Raw genomic sequence first — 16,510 nt, forward strand, 5'->3', positions numbered from 1 at the left:
CAGACCCTGGAGCCGAGCACACCAGTTCGCATGAGGAATTGAATCCTGGTTCCTTTCGTATCAGCATAGGGCTGTTTTGAGAATTCTGTGAGCTTGATAAAACTTCAGGTATCTAAAGAAAGGCCAGTTTTAATAAAGAAAGCAGAGTTTTCCTTCCCAACAGACTCAGTAGATGGCACAAAATCACTTGTCTCACTGATAAATCAAGATGCTCTTCTGACTTTAGGGTGTTGGTACTATATTTACAAGTCACTATGTCTGTAGTGACTAAAATGATTGCAGTAAGTATTATTGCTGGAGCCTAAAGACAAGGGAGATGTGAAGATCATTTTTTTCCACTTTGTTAAAATAACAAAAAATTGGTCCTATATTCTTTCAAAAGGCAGATTTTTTTCATTTTCATCTTTTGCTATACCTACTGGTTAGGTGAAATTTCTATTTATATCAGATCCTCATCCTAGCACCAAAGGCTTTCTTGTACTTTTTGGACACTGAGATGGACTCATGCCTGCCCTTCTGAAAAAAACATGTTCCTTCCCTTTCAGTCCACTCTGAGGCTATAGCTTAGTTTTAAAATGAGGGAGACTATGTCCTCAGTTTGTCTTTACTGTTTCTAACTATAATTGGCCTCTCTAAAGTCAGTTAGTTAGATACAAAAATTATCCTGAAAATTAATGAGTTGGCTTTTGACCACAGAAGTGGATGGATTCATCACTTTCAAATTTGCTGCTAATGAAGCTTGAAAACTCTTGCATTACTAACTGAACTGACCTCCAAAAGTCAGAGCATAGGGGACGTGGTTAATCTGTTTTTACCCTGTCTCTATATGAACATATAAATGTCATGATTTTAAAACTATAATTTTTAAAAAAGATTTATTTTGTTTATTTCTCCCCACTCCCTCGTTGTACACTTGCTGTGTCTGTTCATCATCTTTTTTGTTTCTTTAGGAGGCACCAGGAACTGAAGCTGGGACCTCCAGTGTGGGAGGGAGGCACCTTATTGCTTAAGACACCTCTGTTCCCTGCTTTGTTGTGTCTCTCATTGTTTTTTTTCTTATTCTTCTATCTATTGTTTCATCATCTTCTGGTGTCAGCTTGGAATGCCTGCCTGTCACGCCAGTTCACTGTCTTTAGGGGGCATGGGGAACCGAACCATGGACCTCCTATGTGGTAGGCGGGAGCCCAATCGCTTAAGCCTCATCCACTTCCCTAAAACTAATTTTTAGAATACAGAAGATAAACTGAAAAAAACCTTTAGATTTTTCAAAATCAGTATGTTTAAAATGAAAGGGCAGATCTCCCAAAGTAAAAGTGTGACTGACTTACATCATTGAAGAGAAATTAGAATGTAAAATAAATTTCATTTATTTTTAGTAATTAACTATACAGTCGTGGTTGTAAAATATTTGTATGGACTGAACTGAAAAGCTCAGGGACTCTGGGGAACTGAGAAGAATTCCTCTGCCCTGGATGGTGCTTCAGAGGTAATCACCGGACATTGTAAATCCTCACAGGGCCTACATGATGGAATAGAGGAGAGTATGGGCCATGATGTGAACCAATGTATATGAGGTGCAGAGGTGCCCAAAGATGTACTTACCAAATCCAATGGATGTGTCATGATGATGGGAACGAGTGTTGTTGGGGGGGGGGGAGAGGGGGGCTGGGGGGGTGGGGTTGAATGGGACCTCACATATATATTTTTAATGTAATATTATTACAAAGTCAATAAAAAATAAAAAAATTATTAAAAAAAAAAAAAAAAGAAGCATGAAAAGCAAAAAAAAAAAAAAAAAAGAATTCCTAAAATATCTTTATTTGTAAAAATTATCTATTTGCAAGTTACAAATGGAAGTGATATTGTGACCTAACATCAATGTGTGACAGTACAAGTCCTATAATTAAAATAAAATCTTATTTTCCTTAGGGAATTCTCAAGCCATGATGCTTCCTTAAATCTAATATGAAGCAAATAGAACCATTAAGATATATAATAGTCTTAAATATTTAATCTTACCAGTAGCTTGTTTAAACAATTAAAAACCCTAAATATACAGGGAAACAATTAACAGACGTATTACATGAAATCATTTCTTTATTATTTAATGCCGGGTTTAAAGACTGAATCTAAATCAAGAGTCAACATGCTATTATTTTCAGCTTCTTTCTTGTGCTTTAGAACAGTGCTTCTCAAAGTATGATCTACAATCTATCAGATCTCTGTTCAAAAAATTCGTCTTCTCTTTAATTCTTATAGGCAAATGTCTGATTTTATAACTTTCATTTAAGCAATGAAGAACTAATTGGTAATAATCATCTAAGTAAGTTATTATGGGCTACAAAATTTGTTATTGGGCATTGTTTTATAAAATAAAATCATTTATAATAGTCTTTTTTTGTTTAGGAAATAGAAAGTAACTGATACATTTCTCTCCAAATCTTTGTTATCCTAAGAATTATTTGGGGGAACAGAAATGGAAATGACCTTGCATAACTGGGTCAAAGTCAGAAAAACTTGACCATCACTTGTAAATTAGGAAGGAAAAAAATCCTTACTCCAGATTTCTGGGGTATTTTTTCTACTTTTTTCTGAGTCCTTACGCTTTTGTCACTTGTCTCTAAAAACCTTGTGTTCCAGAATTGCTCTTCAAAAAAAAACTTTTTGGTTTCTAAATATTGAATAGAATCATTTAGCTAGTGAGAAAAGTCAAGGTACAATAAATGGAGACTAGGAAGAAATGAGAATATGGTAGTATAGTGTACTTCTTAATCTTTTTTTAAATATATATTTATTTATTTCCTTCCCCCCCACTGTTTTCTGCTCTCTGTGTCCATTTGCTGTATGTTCTTCTGTGCCCACTTGCATTCTCTTTTTTTTTTTAAGATTTATTTATTTATCCCCCCCCCCGCTTATTGTCTGCTCTCTGTGTCCATTCACTGTGTTCTTCTGTGACCACTTCTATCCTTATCAGCGGCACCGCGATCTGTGTTTCTTTTTGTTACGTCATCTTGTCGTGTCAGCTTTCCATGTGTGCGGTGCTGTTCTTGGGCAGGCTACACTTTCTTTCACGCTGGGCGGCTCTCCTTATGGGGCGCACTCCTTGCGCGTGGGGCTCCCTAGGCGGGGGACACCCCTGCATGGCATGGGACTCCTTGTGCGCATCGGCACTGTGTGTGGGCCAGCTCCACATGGGTCAGGGAGGCCCAGGGTTTGAACTGCGAACCTCCCATGTTGTAGGCGGACACCCTATCCATTGGGCTAAGTCTGCTTCCCACTTGCGTTCTTGTCAGGAGGCACCAAGAATCTGTCTCTTTTTGTTGCGTAATCTTGCTTTATCAGCTCTCCGTGTGTGAAGCACCACTCCTCGGCAGGCTGCACTTTTTTTTCACCTGGGATAGCTCTCCTTGTGGAGCACACTCCTTGCACATGGGACACCTCTGCATGACAAGGCAATCCTTGCATGTGGTAGCACTGCGCGTGGGCCAACTCACCACATGGGCCAGGGGGCCCTGGGTATTGAACCCTGGGCCTCCTGTGTGGTAGGCAGATGCGCTATCAGTTGAGCCACATCCACTTCCCTACTACTTAATGTTTTAGGGGTTAGGAACCTTTTTGAAAACTTAATGAAAAATGTGAACCCCTACTCAGAAAAATATTTAAAACCCACATAAAAATTGTAAGCATTTCATAGACTCCCAAAGAACCCAGGTCTAGGAAAATAAATGACAGGCATTAACTAGGTACATTTTATTCTGCAATTTGGATGAGTTACTTTGGAGGTGCAGGTCTGTTTATTCATCTGCACAGTAGGCATCCCAGCTCTTATCTGCTCTTTACAGCTATGTTAGGAAAGAACATAAAAATTTTCATGGAGATATTTGGAAATTAATGTGCTATAGAACAAATGCTATTATTTTTTAAAAAACTATTATGTGTTCTTTTATTGAATTGATATTTTGCCTTAAGTAAATGCTTCCCCATCCTGATTTTAGAGAATCTTTAATTATATACAGATGACTTTCATAGACTTGGTATTTTACTATAGCAAGATTTTATTTATATATTTTTATATATATGGTAGGACTCTATTTTCAGCTGCTTTGATTTGCTATTTTAATGATTATCCCCTTTTCACTGAATCTCAGCAAGTTGATTCACATAGTCCATTCTTCATCTGTAAATTGGTTATAATAATGCCTATTTATGTTATTAGTGAAGATAACTAATAATAAATTTATTATTTACTATTAAAAATAAGAGTACATATGATATACCAAGCACTATTCTAAATAAAAACTTTATATAATCATTCTGTTTAATTCTCTCTACAACACTACTAAGTGTAGGTATTATTTATTATCCTCATTTTGCTAGATAAAGAGACACAAGAGATTAACTTGCTCAAAGTCATAGAGCTAACAAATATCAGTCAGGATTCAAATCCAGATATGTCTAACTTTAAAGTTTCTGCTTTTTAACCTTGGTGTGTAGAGCCCAGCAGAGTGCCTGGTCTGTAATCACGGTTTTTGCAATATTGGACCTACTGATTTTCCTTACTTTCAGATCCAACTTCAAGATTTCTTAGATATGGAGTAAAGAGAACTTGTCAAACACCAGAAGTCTGAAGCTAAGGAGCTGGGTTCCTCGGATCCCATTATGTTTTAATCTAGAGAAAATAGGTCAGATGAAATGATCTTCAACCTATCAGAGATAACATGGGTCATGAGATAAAACTACTCTTGTAGCCGAGAGTAGTACTATTTCAGAAAAGTTATTAAAAAGTACAGGTCTTACTTAATCTGATATTCCATTTTCCCTAATATAAAAATAGGAAGATGTTCCAGAATAAGGAACTCTATTTTACAAATTAGGCTACCAGAGTGAACTATGTTTGAATATGCTGTGATTTAATCTAGTTCCTATGACATTGTTGATGATTTGTTGTGTTTTATTTTTTGTCATTTTAATTCACTGAACCTCAGGATTACTTTGATATTGTCTCTTCTTTGACAGCTTTTTGCTTACGTTTTATGCTTTTTTGTCATTCAAGAAATTCTTTTAAAATGTCTAGGCCTTCTTTTCCATTTTATAAACTATGAGAAAGAAGAGACTTGAAGAAAAGCCATCAGAATAAAAAGAAAGGATAACGACACAGGGAAGGGAAGGTAGTCAGAGATAGCTTCTTTTTCTCATTATGCAGCTCAGTGCTGCCATGTTCTCTGAGGTCTTGTAAAAACCTTACAATCATGAATTGTGTCTAATTTTAGGCTTGGATCCCTAGCCTGAGCTCATTTTTTACCATTCATTTACTTTTCCTCTTTCCCCTTTCTTCCCTTTCTCAGTCCTCTCCTCCTGTTCTCATATGCTTTTCCTCTCTTCTTTCTTTCTTTCTCCTTTCTTTCTTCCCAGTTTCCTAAATTATCCCTCCAGAATCCGCCCTCCGGGCTAAATACATACACCTGGCTTTCTCATGTTCCCAATATTACCAGCCCGTTTCCCCTTCATCTAAGCTATTGTGCTTAGTCTTGTTCTCAGTGGTCTCTGAATTCTGTGTTCTTCGTGGGTGATAACTAATCCAATTTTGTTCTCAGTGGTCTCTGAATTCTGTGTTCTTCGTGGGTGATAACTAATCCAATTTTTTAAAAATCCATTTTAATATATTAAAGGGAACAAACACCTGTCTTCCTGTCCTTCAGAATGCTGCACTTCTCCAGTGACCCTGTTGAAATCATGCCTGGTTTTTTGTTATCTAACACAAGAGAAATGACATATTCTGGGAAAATTGCAACTTGTATCTTAGTGCAAGAGCCTGGTAGTCACCGTATTTTGGCTTACTCAGTACAGACTCACTCCTCACTGTGCTATCAGAAATGGACCTACACATTCCATTATGATGCATAGCTCAGTGAATGCCTAAATAAAACAGGCATATTAGGATAGGTAGAATCTTTTAAACCAGATCAGACTATACTTAGATTGAAGCTAGGTGTTTCAAAAATTAGCCAGGGTATTTTCAACAAACGACTACCAGAACTTTCTGAATTGGAGAACATTGGTAAGGAAGAGCACCTAATACTGGGAATGTTTCTTTTGTTTGCTCACCTTATCTGTATGTAGACTTGTGCTTACACTCTTAGTGTAGCCTTGACTTGCAGTGGGTGCAAAAGGAAAATAATTCAGCTTTCATAGAATTGAAAATACCTTGCAGCTCATAAAAAACAGATCCTAACAGAAGGTGGTCCTACAGCAACCCACAGAAATGCCTCTTGGTGGAATATATCCCATTAAATGGCAAAAATCGACAGTGATACTAACCAAATGCACTGTAATATATTTTTTAGAAAGCTGGCAGTATCAGGATAATGCTAATAAACAACTGATCTAAACTTTCCCTGGTAAAATATCTTTGAACCCCAGAGGTTCCTAATTAAGGTTAGCGTCTTAATAAAGTTCAAGCTCCTTTTTTCTGTTTTGGCCTGTTGTTTTATTTTATTCTCTTAGCCTTATTTCAACAATTCATGTACGAGTAGGCACACAATTTCAACAGACAATTTTTATTTCACTTAAAGTTTTGAATAGTTAAAAATATACATGGTTTAAAAAGCAAATCAACATTAAAAAGAATATAGTGAAAAGTTTCATTCCCACTTCCATATCATTCATCCCATTCCTACCTGCCCATTGGAATAATTTTTATTTTTTGCATATCGTTCCATTGTTTTTTTAAATTTCTCTCCCCTTCTGCCATCCCCCCCCCCAGTTGTCTGCTCTCTCTGTCCATTCACTTTGGTTTCTTCTGTGTCCACTTGTATTCTTGTCAGCAGCAACAGGAATATGTTTCTCTCTTTGTTGCGTCATATTGCTGCGTCAGCTCTTTGTGTTTGCAGTGCCACTCCTGGGCAGGCTGCACTTTTATCACACAGGGTGGCTCTCCTTACGTGGCACACTCTTTGTTGTGTGGGGCTCCCCTACGTGGGGGACACCCCTGCATGGCATGGCACTCCTTGAGTGCATCAGCACTGCGCGTGGGCTAGCTCACCACACGAGTCAGGAGGCCCGTGGTTTTGTACCCTGGACCTCCCGTGTAGTAGGCAGACGCTCTACCAGTTAAGCCAAATCTGCTTCCCCCATTGTTTTTTTTAATTTGTATAGTCTTCTGCCTCCTCCCATGCCTTCACAAATCATGAGAAGGTAACAAACTACGTATAGTATCCTGCCCCTTGCCTTTTTCATTTATAATTATATAGTGGAGTTCTTTCCCTATCAGTAGATAGAGAACTCCATTCTTCCCCCATCTTTCCCTCCTTTCCTTCCTATTCCATTGTATACATGAACCATATGAAGCAGAGCAACAAAAATTTTTTTATGATTGCACAAATAGGCAAGCCTTCTGTGGTCCTGCCTTGGATCCAAGTCCAAATTTACATTTGAAGAATGTTTTTCTTGAAACCCAGTCCCTTTGTGTATATCTGGGGATTTTTAGAAAGAATCTCTCAAGTTGTTGAAGTATATCTCCTGAGTATAGATGATAAGGAATCTTGAATAGAAAATGTTTAGGGGAAGTTTCTTATATTTTGGATGAATGAATTCTTTTGCTTGCTATGGGGATGATGCAATGTACAATTAAAGATAATTGGATGGTTTTAGGAAAACTCTCAAAAGCAGTTTATATAAGTGGTGGTAATCTTGTAAAATCACTTTAAGATAAATCCAAAACATCAAAGTGAAAATTATACTACAGATTGTACTTGTTGAGGTGTTTGTGGATAGTATAGAGTAGAAAAAGGAGAAAGAGTACCTGTTTAACATCTTTTCTTAGTGGATTTTGTGGTTTTTTAATTAGCTAACTGGACTCATAATTACTGTTATTTGGGAAATGCCTAGTGCTTTAGCAATAAAAGATAGAGATTTCAGCCATATTTTTTCAATATTGACATGAACTATGATCAGACATTGGGCTGATTTCATTTCTGAAAATCTTTCTGACATTTTAACCTTTAAAAAATTCAGATTCCTATTTTTAGTGCTAACTAAATATATTAATTTCCACAGGATCAATTTTACCATTTGTTGCCTCCAGTTACTATATTCTAAGTAAAGATTATTGAGGGCATTTCTTTAGCTTCATAATGAGGTAGGTTCCCACTTGATTTCCCAGTAGAACATCAGTAAGCTATTGTTGGAATCTCTTTGAACTTTTTTTTTTTTTCCTTAATGAATTGATGTTTGAAACCCTTTGTGGTGAGAGTTTTTAAAATATTAAGTATCTTTGCTATTTTAGGATGCACATTCACAAGGTGAGGTGGTATCATGCTTGGAAAAAGGCTTGGTGAAGGAAGCAGAAGAAAGAGATCCCAAGATTCAAGTCTCTGAACTCTGCAAGAAAGCCATTCTCCGAGTGGCTGAGCTATCCTCAGATGACTTTCATTTGGACAGGCATTTATATTTTGCTTGCCGAGATGATCGGGAGCGTTTCTGTGAAAATGTGAGTTGGCTTAGAATCTGTTCCTTTTTTCCTTTTCTTTTTTTTTTTATCATTGTATACTATATTCCAAAATAAGATAAGCCACATGTAGAAAATCCACTGAAACAGAAGGTAGGGTTCGTCCCAGGATAACAGAAAATGATAACAGATTCTCAGCCTTTATAATTTAACATCTAGCTAATGTTTGACTTTAATTTCCACCCATTTTTCCCCCCTACTCTCAGTTCATTTCTGTTTCAGCTGTTCCATAGGAATCCTGTTTTACCATAGAATTCTATTCACACCATTCCATGCCTTAAACTTTGCTACATTTACATATGTTTCTGGTTAAGGTGAAGAAAATAGTAGGTCACTTTTAAAACCAAATACTTGATTACGATCTGCAGACTCTGTACAACAACTTTCTAACACGTAGAAGGCTTACATCATGCTTACAGCAAAGGGCTGAAAATTGCTTCCATACATTTCCAATCGGTCTGCTGCTTTATGATAACTGAAGAATCACTGATTAGAAGAGTTTAACTGACTGGCATAAAGTTATTAAAAGGGAGACTCACTCTTATGCTTCTTTTGGTTTCCTAATTAACAGCATATCTAGGAATACATGACAATAGCCAATGATCATGGGAAAATTTTTTTTTAATTTTTACTGCAATCACTGTCTTTCAAAGGCTATTGAATTTTATAAGTGATTAAGCCATTTGTCCAGAGGTACACATCATGATGATTATTAAACAGAACAGTAAGTTCACTCTGTCAAATAATAGATAATGCCCAGCATAACTTAACTTAGCTACTACTAGTACTAATGTATATATTCCATCTTACAGACACAAGCTGGTGAAGGCAGAGTGTATAAGTGTCTTTTTAACCACAAATTTGAAGAATCCATGAGTGAAAAGGCAAGTATTACTGTGACACAAACTATTTTATTCATATCTCAAAAGCTTTTGCAGAACCTCTCAAGTAATATTGTTGTGAACTCATTCCAAAACATAAATGACTGATAAAATTTATACTTGCCAGAGGTGAAATACCTGGCTTTTAGTAGGGAACCAAAGGATATTTGACTTAAAACAAGAAACTTAAGTTCTAATTGTGATATCCAAACATTGGGAAGCTAATTGAGGGTCAGTTGTGGGAATAAAATTGGAGAATTTTATGTCAGAATCACACCGAAGCCAATACTACACACTCAGGAAATTTAGGCTAGCCAAACCAAAGTGCTTCATAGGTAATTAGGTATTTAATTGTTCATCAACTTATCTCATTAAGCATTCTCATTACTGTTAGTTCTCTGTCCCTGAATGAATGCAAACATTTTTATGAATTTCAAAAGTAATTACTTTTGAAAGGATTGTGGGAAAATGACAGGGTAGGAAATGCTAGAAATCTATCCCTCCACCAGAACAGCTATCAGTTAAGGCAGGAACTGTCTTAACCAACTATTTTGGAACACTGTGGCTCATTCAGGGAAGAGATGAATGAAAGGGATGGTAAATTGTGGTAAATATTGGTGAATTTCACCCACATGCAGTGACTACTACCCCCTCTCCCCCAACTGCATGACAGGCAGCAATGGTGATTGCAACCTGGGCTCCTGGTGTACCTTGTTGGTGCCAGGATAGGATAGAAGGGCCTATTCTTCCAAAATCAGGGAATGTGATCTGATTGCTGATTTTGATCAACTACTGCAGATTCCAAACCCCTCAGGCAAAAGTGGCAGAGAAGTCTTAAAGAGGCAGTATGTTTTTTGTTTGTTTTTGTTTTTCTTTTTATTCTTCCTTTGGGAGCAAAAACAGTTCAGTCACAGATTGATGGCTCCAGCCCTCAACAACAGCAAAAAACAAAAAACAAAACAAAAGAAAAACTAGCAGTTTCAGAGGAGTGGGAGAACTACATTTCCAGAGTTTATAACAACATAATACTCAGAATGTCCAGTTCTCAACAAAGCATTACAAAACTCACAAATAGAAAAGTATGATCCATTCACAGGAGAAAAGGAATTTTCCAGAAACCATCCCTGAAGAAACTCATTCAAAAACTTTAAACCAACTGTTCTAATATTCAGTGAGCCTAAGGAATCCATATATGAAGAACTAAAGGAAAATAGGAAAATGTTGTCTGAAACAAAGAGATGGAAATTTTAGAGAAGAACCAACCAGAAATTTAGGAGCTGCAAAGTACAGTAATTGAAATGCAAAACCCATTAGATTCACCATCAGATTTGAACAGGGAGAAGAAAGGGTCAGTGAACTTGAAGACAAGGCAATTGAAATTATCCAGTGTGAGGAACAGAGAAAATCTTTAGAAGAAAAATTAGCGGAGCTTGACAGTCCTGGCATAGATTGGTGGATTGGATGAAAAGGCTTGATCCATCTATATACTATCTACAAGAGCCTCACTTTAATGCAAAGACACAAGGATGTTGAAAGTGAAAGGATGGAAAAATATATTCCATGCAAATAGTAAACAAGAGAGAGCTGGGGTAGCTATACTAATATCAGATAAAATAAACTTTAGGGACGCGGACATGGCTCAACTGCTAGAGCGTCCATCTACCATATGAAGGGTCCAGGGTTTGATCCCCAGGGCCTCCTGACTCGTGGTAATCTGGCCCATGTACAATGCTGCTGCGTGCCACACAGAGGCACCCATGCGGAGGGGTGCCCCATGCGCAAGGAGTGTGCCCTGCAAGGAGAGCCGCCCCGCGTGAAAAAAGCACAGCCCGCCCAGGAGTGGCACCACACACACACACACACAGAGCTGATGCAGCAATGTGACGCAACAAAAAAGAGATGCAGTTTCCCAGTGCCACTGGATAATGCAAGCAGACACAGAAGAACACACAGTGAATAGACACAGAGAGCATACTACAGGGGAAGGAGAGATAAATAAATTAAATCTTAAAAAAAAAAAAAGACTTTAAATAGAAAACTGTTATGAGGGAGAAAAAAGGTTGCTCCGTACTGATAATGGGGTCAATTGAACAGGAAGACATATCAATTATAAATTTATATGAACTTAAAATATATGAAGCAAATATGACAGATTTGAAGGGACAAAAAGACAATTATACAATAAGACTTGGACACTTCAGTATACCACTTTCCATAATTGACAGAAAATCTAAACAGAAGATAAGGAAATAAAGGACTTAACAGAATTTACCAATTAGGCCTATTAGACATATAAAATACTGTACCCAACAACAATAGAATACACATTCTTCTCAAGTGCACTTGGAACATTTTCCCAGATAAACTGTGTGTAGGCCATAAATCAGATTTTAATGAACTTAAAAAATATTGAAATCATACAAATTATCTTCTTACCATAGTGAAATAAAGCTAGGATCAGTAACAAAAGAAAAAGTGGAAAATTTACATATTTGTAGGAATTAACACATTATTAAACAATGAATTTTCCAAAGAAGAAATGACAAGGGAAATTAGGAAATATGTTTAGATGAATGAAAACACAACATACCAAACTTATGGGATACAGAAAAAGCAGTGCTCAGAGGGAAATTTTATTTTTCTAAAATGCTTACATTAAAAAATGAAGAAAGATAAAAAATCAATACCCTGACTTTACACCTAAAGAAACTGGAACTGGAAGAGCAAACTAAACCCAAAGTTAGCAGAAGGAAGGAAAGAGATAGATGAAATAGAAAATAGAAAAACAGGACAGTGGATGTAGCTCAGTGATTGAGCATCTGCTTCACATGTGCAAGGTCCCAGATTCTATCCCCTGTATGTCCATATATACACACACACACACATACACTTTAGCAATAATTTTGGCATTTAAAAAAAAAAAAGAAAAACAGTAGAGGGAATCAATAAAACCCAAAGGTGGTTTTTTGAAAAGTTAAAAAAATATATACAATAAACCATTAGCCAGGCCAACAAAGAAAAAGAAAAAACACAAGTAAAATAAGGAATAAAAGTGGAGCCATTACTACTGACCTTACAGAAATTAAAAGGGTAATAAGGGTAACAATTATATACCAACAAATTAGAAATTTTAGGTGAATTGCACATGTTCCTAGAAATATACAAATACCTAATCTGATGCAAGAATAAATTAAAAAACAATCTCAATAGACCTATAACAAGAAGAGATTGAATGAGTAATTAAAAACCTTTCAACAAAAAAAAGTCAAGGACTGGATGGTTTCACTACTGAATTCTACCAAACATTACAGATTTAACACCGTTTCTTCTGAAACTTTTCAAAAAAATAGAAAAGGAGGAATTACTTCCTAACAAATTCTGTGAGACCTACATCACTCTGTTAACAAAACCAGATAAAGACAACACAAGAAAATTACTGAACAATATTCTTTATGAATATAGGTACAAACTCCTAAACAAAATACTGGCACACTGAATCCAAAGTATGTTAAAAGGATTATACACCATAACCAAGTGGGATTTATTCCAAGAATGCAAGGATGGTTCAATGTAAAAAAAAAAAAAATCATTCAATAATATGCCACAGTAATAGAATGAAGGGGAAAAAAAACACATGATCATCCCAGTTGACACAGAAAAGGCATTTTTCAAAACCACCTTTTCATGTTAAAAAACACTCAGAAAACTAAGAATAGAAGGGAATTTTCTCCACATGATAAAGGTAATTTATGAAAAACTAATGGCAGATATCATACTCAGTGATGAAAGAATGAAAACTTTCCCTATAAGATCAGGAACAAGAAAAGGATGCCTTCTCTCATCCCTCTTATTCATAATTATACTGGAGATCTAGCCATAGCAGTCAGGTAAGAGAAAGAAGTAAAAGACATCCAAATTGGAAAGGAAGAAGTCATATTATCCCTATTCACAAGTGACATGATCCTATATATAGAAAACACCAAAGAATCCACAAGAAAGCTACTAAAAATAATAAATTATTTCACCAAAATTGTAAGATACAAGATAAACACACAGAAGTCACTTGGGTTTCTATACACCAGTAATGGGCAATCTGAAAAGGAAATCAAGAAAACAATTTCATTTACCATCGCATCTAAAACAGTAAACTACCTAGGAATAATTCTAACGAAGGAGGCGAAAGATTTGTACCCTGAAAAACCTCAAAACATTGCTTGAAGAAATTTAGAAAGACCTAAATAACTGGAAAGACATCCTGTGTTCAAGGATTGGAAGACAGTTATTTTTTATAAGACCTAATATTACCTTAAGCAATCTACAAATTCATTCCCTACCTTAATTCCAGCAGCCTTTAAAAAATTTTTTTGAAATGCAGAAATGGAAAAAGCTGATCCTCAAATTCATGTAGAATTAGAAGGGACCCTGAATAGCCAAATCCATCTTGAAATGGAAGAACAAAGTTGGAGGACTCAGCACTTTGCAATTTCAAAATGCAGGGATGTCTCCCACATGGAGCCCATGCACAAGGAGTGCACCCCACAAGGAGTACTCCCTGCGTGAAAAAGGGCAGCCTGCCCAGGAGTGGCGCCACACACCCAGAGAGCTGATGCAGCAAGATGACGCAACAAAAAGAGACACAGATTCCTGGTGCTAGTGACAAGAATGCCAGTGGACACAAAAGAACACACAGTGAATGGACACAAAGCAGACAGTGGGGGGTGGGAATGGTAAATTAAATAAATAAATAATAAAAATTTAAAAAAAATTTTTTTAAACCAGGTGGTATGCATAATGATAGACATACAGACCAAGGGCACATGGAATTAAGTGTCCAGAGATATATCCACACATGTATGGCCCATTGATTTTTGGTACCAAGTACATTCTATGGGGAATGAGACAATTGTCTTTCCAACAAATGGTGCAGGGAAAACTGGAAATCAACATGCAAAGGAATGAATGCGGACCCTTACCTCCTATCATATATAGTGATCTGAATATAAAAGCTAATACTATAAAATTCTTACAAGAAGCCATAGGGAAACACTTTCAAGACCTTATAGTAGGCAATGGATTTTTAGATTTTACACCAAGAGTGAAAGCAACAAAAGAAAAAAAAAGATAAAATGGTTTTCATCAAAATTTAAAACTTTCATCCATTAAAGGACATTATAAAGAAACTGAAGGACTTCTGAGAAAATGGTGGCCTAGAAAGACATGGGAACTCTCTTCTTTCCTACGAAAACAGCTAGAGGATTTTTCCAGGCAGAAATGGCCTGGAAAAAAATCTAGGGTTTAGGACACTAGGGGAAGGCTGAACATCACCCAGAAGAGAGGGACAAAGGACAAGAATCCCAGTGGCAAACCTGTGTGTTAAAAGCTGTGGCTACTACTGCCAGCATCTTCACACACACGAAAGGCACTTGAATACTCAGGCCTCTGGGCCAATTGCTACAGAAAAACAGGGCCGCAGGGATCCACCTCTCTAGGAAAGAAGAGAAAGAGGGACACAGCTAAGGCTGACTTAGCTTTTGACCTACAAATTTGGTATGCTGTGTCCTACCAGTCCGGCAGTCCAGGTGGGGCCATGTAGTTGTTTGCCCTAGAAACAAGCATGGTACTAAAGAGATCAGACCCTCTCACTCTTCCTCTCTACTAACCGTGACTGACTGTGGAGGACATACTTCCCCAGGAAAGGGGAGAAAGAGGGATATAACCTAAGGCTTACTCAGCTTTCAACTCACAAATTTGGTCTGCTATGTCCTACGAGCTCTTCCAGGTCAGGCAGGGCTGCACCATTGTTTGCCTTGGGAGTCAGTTCCAGACTAAAGATATCCAGGACTAAAGAGACCTGCCTCTCAGTCTCCATTACCACCAACCAGGACTGATGTTGAGGACACATCAAGAGAGGGGGGGAATTATTTCCTACCCTGGAAAAGGTTGGAGAATTGTCTCTGAGAAAGTTTGAATTACAAGGTTCTTAGCCTCTAGGCAGGAACATATGTCACATTGATCCAGGCCCTGTTACAGCAACACATCCCAATCAGGCATTCAACTGAGAGGGCTGCCAAATAACGCCATCTGCTGGTAGACCAAGGAAGTGCATGTGAGGAAGTTAAAAGTAAATAAGTTAGAGGGGATTTCCAGCCTCCCTCCCTCCCCTAGGCCTTTGGAAGTGGGTCTGCATCCTGTTCCTGGGTCCAGAGCCCAGTTTTGAGCAACTAACAAGAATAGTTCTAAAGACCTAGATTAAAACAAGAATCAAAGAACAGCACTAACTCACAGCCTCCCACCACTAAATCCCTACGAAAGGAAGAAATTGAGCAACTGACTAAACTCACCATCCTAATCAAATGCCTAGACATCAGCAAAAAATTACAAGCCATACTAAGAAAATGGAAGATAGAGCCCAAGAAAAGAAATATATCAAAACTCCAGAAAGGTGCAGGTTTGGGACAACTAATTAATGCGATGCAGACAAATTTCCTAAGTCATATTAATGAGTTGAAAGACTATTGCTAAAGAGATAAACAACATCAAGAAGACATTGAACAAGCACAAAGAAGAATTTGAAAACTTAAATAGGAAAGTAACAGAGCTCATGGGAATGAAAGACAAGATAGTTTAGATCAAAAACACATTAGAGGCATACAACGGCAGACCAAAATGATAGAAGAAAGAATTAGTGATAACAGAGACAGAACCCCTGAAATTAAAGAGAGGAAAGAATGGGAAAAAATTGAGCAGTGACTCGGGGAATTGAATGAGAACATGAAATGCAGCAACATACGTCACGGGAGTTGCAGAAGGAGAAGAGAAGGGAAAAGGAGCAGAAAGAGTATTTGAGGGAATAGTAGCTGAAAATCTCCCAATTATCACCAAAGAAATGACCTTTTATTTCCAAGAAGTGAAGCTTAACCCAATCAGAATTGAGAACCAAAAAACAATGGAAAAAATCAACAAAACCAGAAGCTGGTTCTTTGAGAAGATCAATTAAATTGACAAACCCCTAGCTAGACTAACAAAGAAAAAAAGAGAGAAGATGTAAATAAATACAATCAGAAATGAAAGGGGAGAAGTTACAACCGACCCCCCAGAATTAAAAAGGATCATAAAAGAATAT

The 16,510-nt window shown here is 37.1% G+C and overlaps 1 protein-coding gene across 1 annotated transcript in view; it reads left to right on the forward strand.

The window, feature by feature from the left end:
- Positions 1 to 16,510, forward strand: part of GLG1 (golgi glycoprotein 1) — a 167,601-nt gene that overhangs the window by 92,188 nt on the left and 58,903 nt on the right. Inside the window, exons 5-6 of the mRNA XM_071209077.1 lie at positions 8,285 to 8,488; positions 9,319 to 9,390. Coding sequence (XP_071065178.1) covers positions 8,285 to 8,488; positions 9,319 to 9,390 — 276 coding nt within the window. The remainder of the gene's footprint in view (positions 1 to 8,284; positions 8,489 to 9,318; positions 9,391 to 16,510) is intronic.

Source organism: Dasypus novemcinctus, chromosome 18 (assembly GCF_030445035.2).
Source record: "Dasypus novemcinctus isolate mDasNov1 chromosome 18, mDasNov1.1.hap2, whole genome shotgun sequence".
Classification (NCBI taxonomy): domain Eukaryota; kingdom Metazoa; phylum Chordata; class Mammalia; order Cingulata; family Dasypodidae; genus Dasypus; species Dasypus novemcinctus.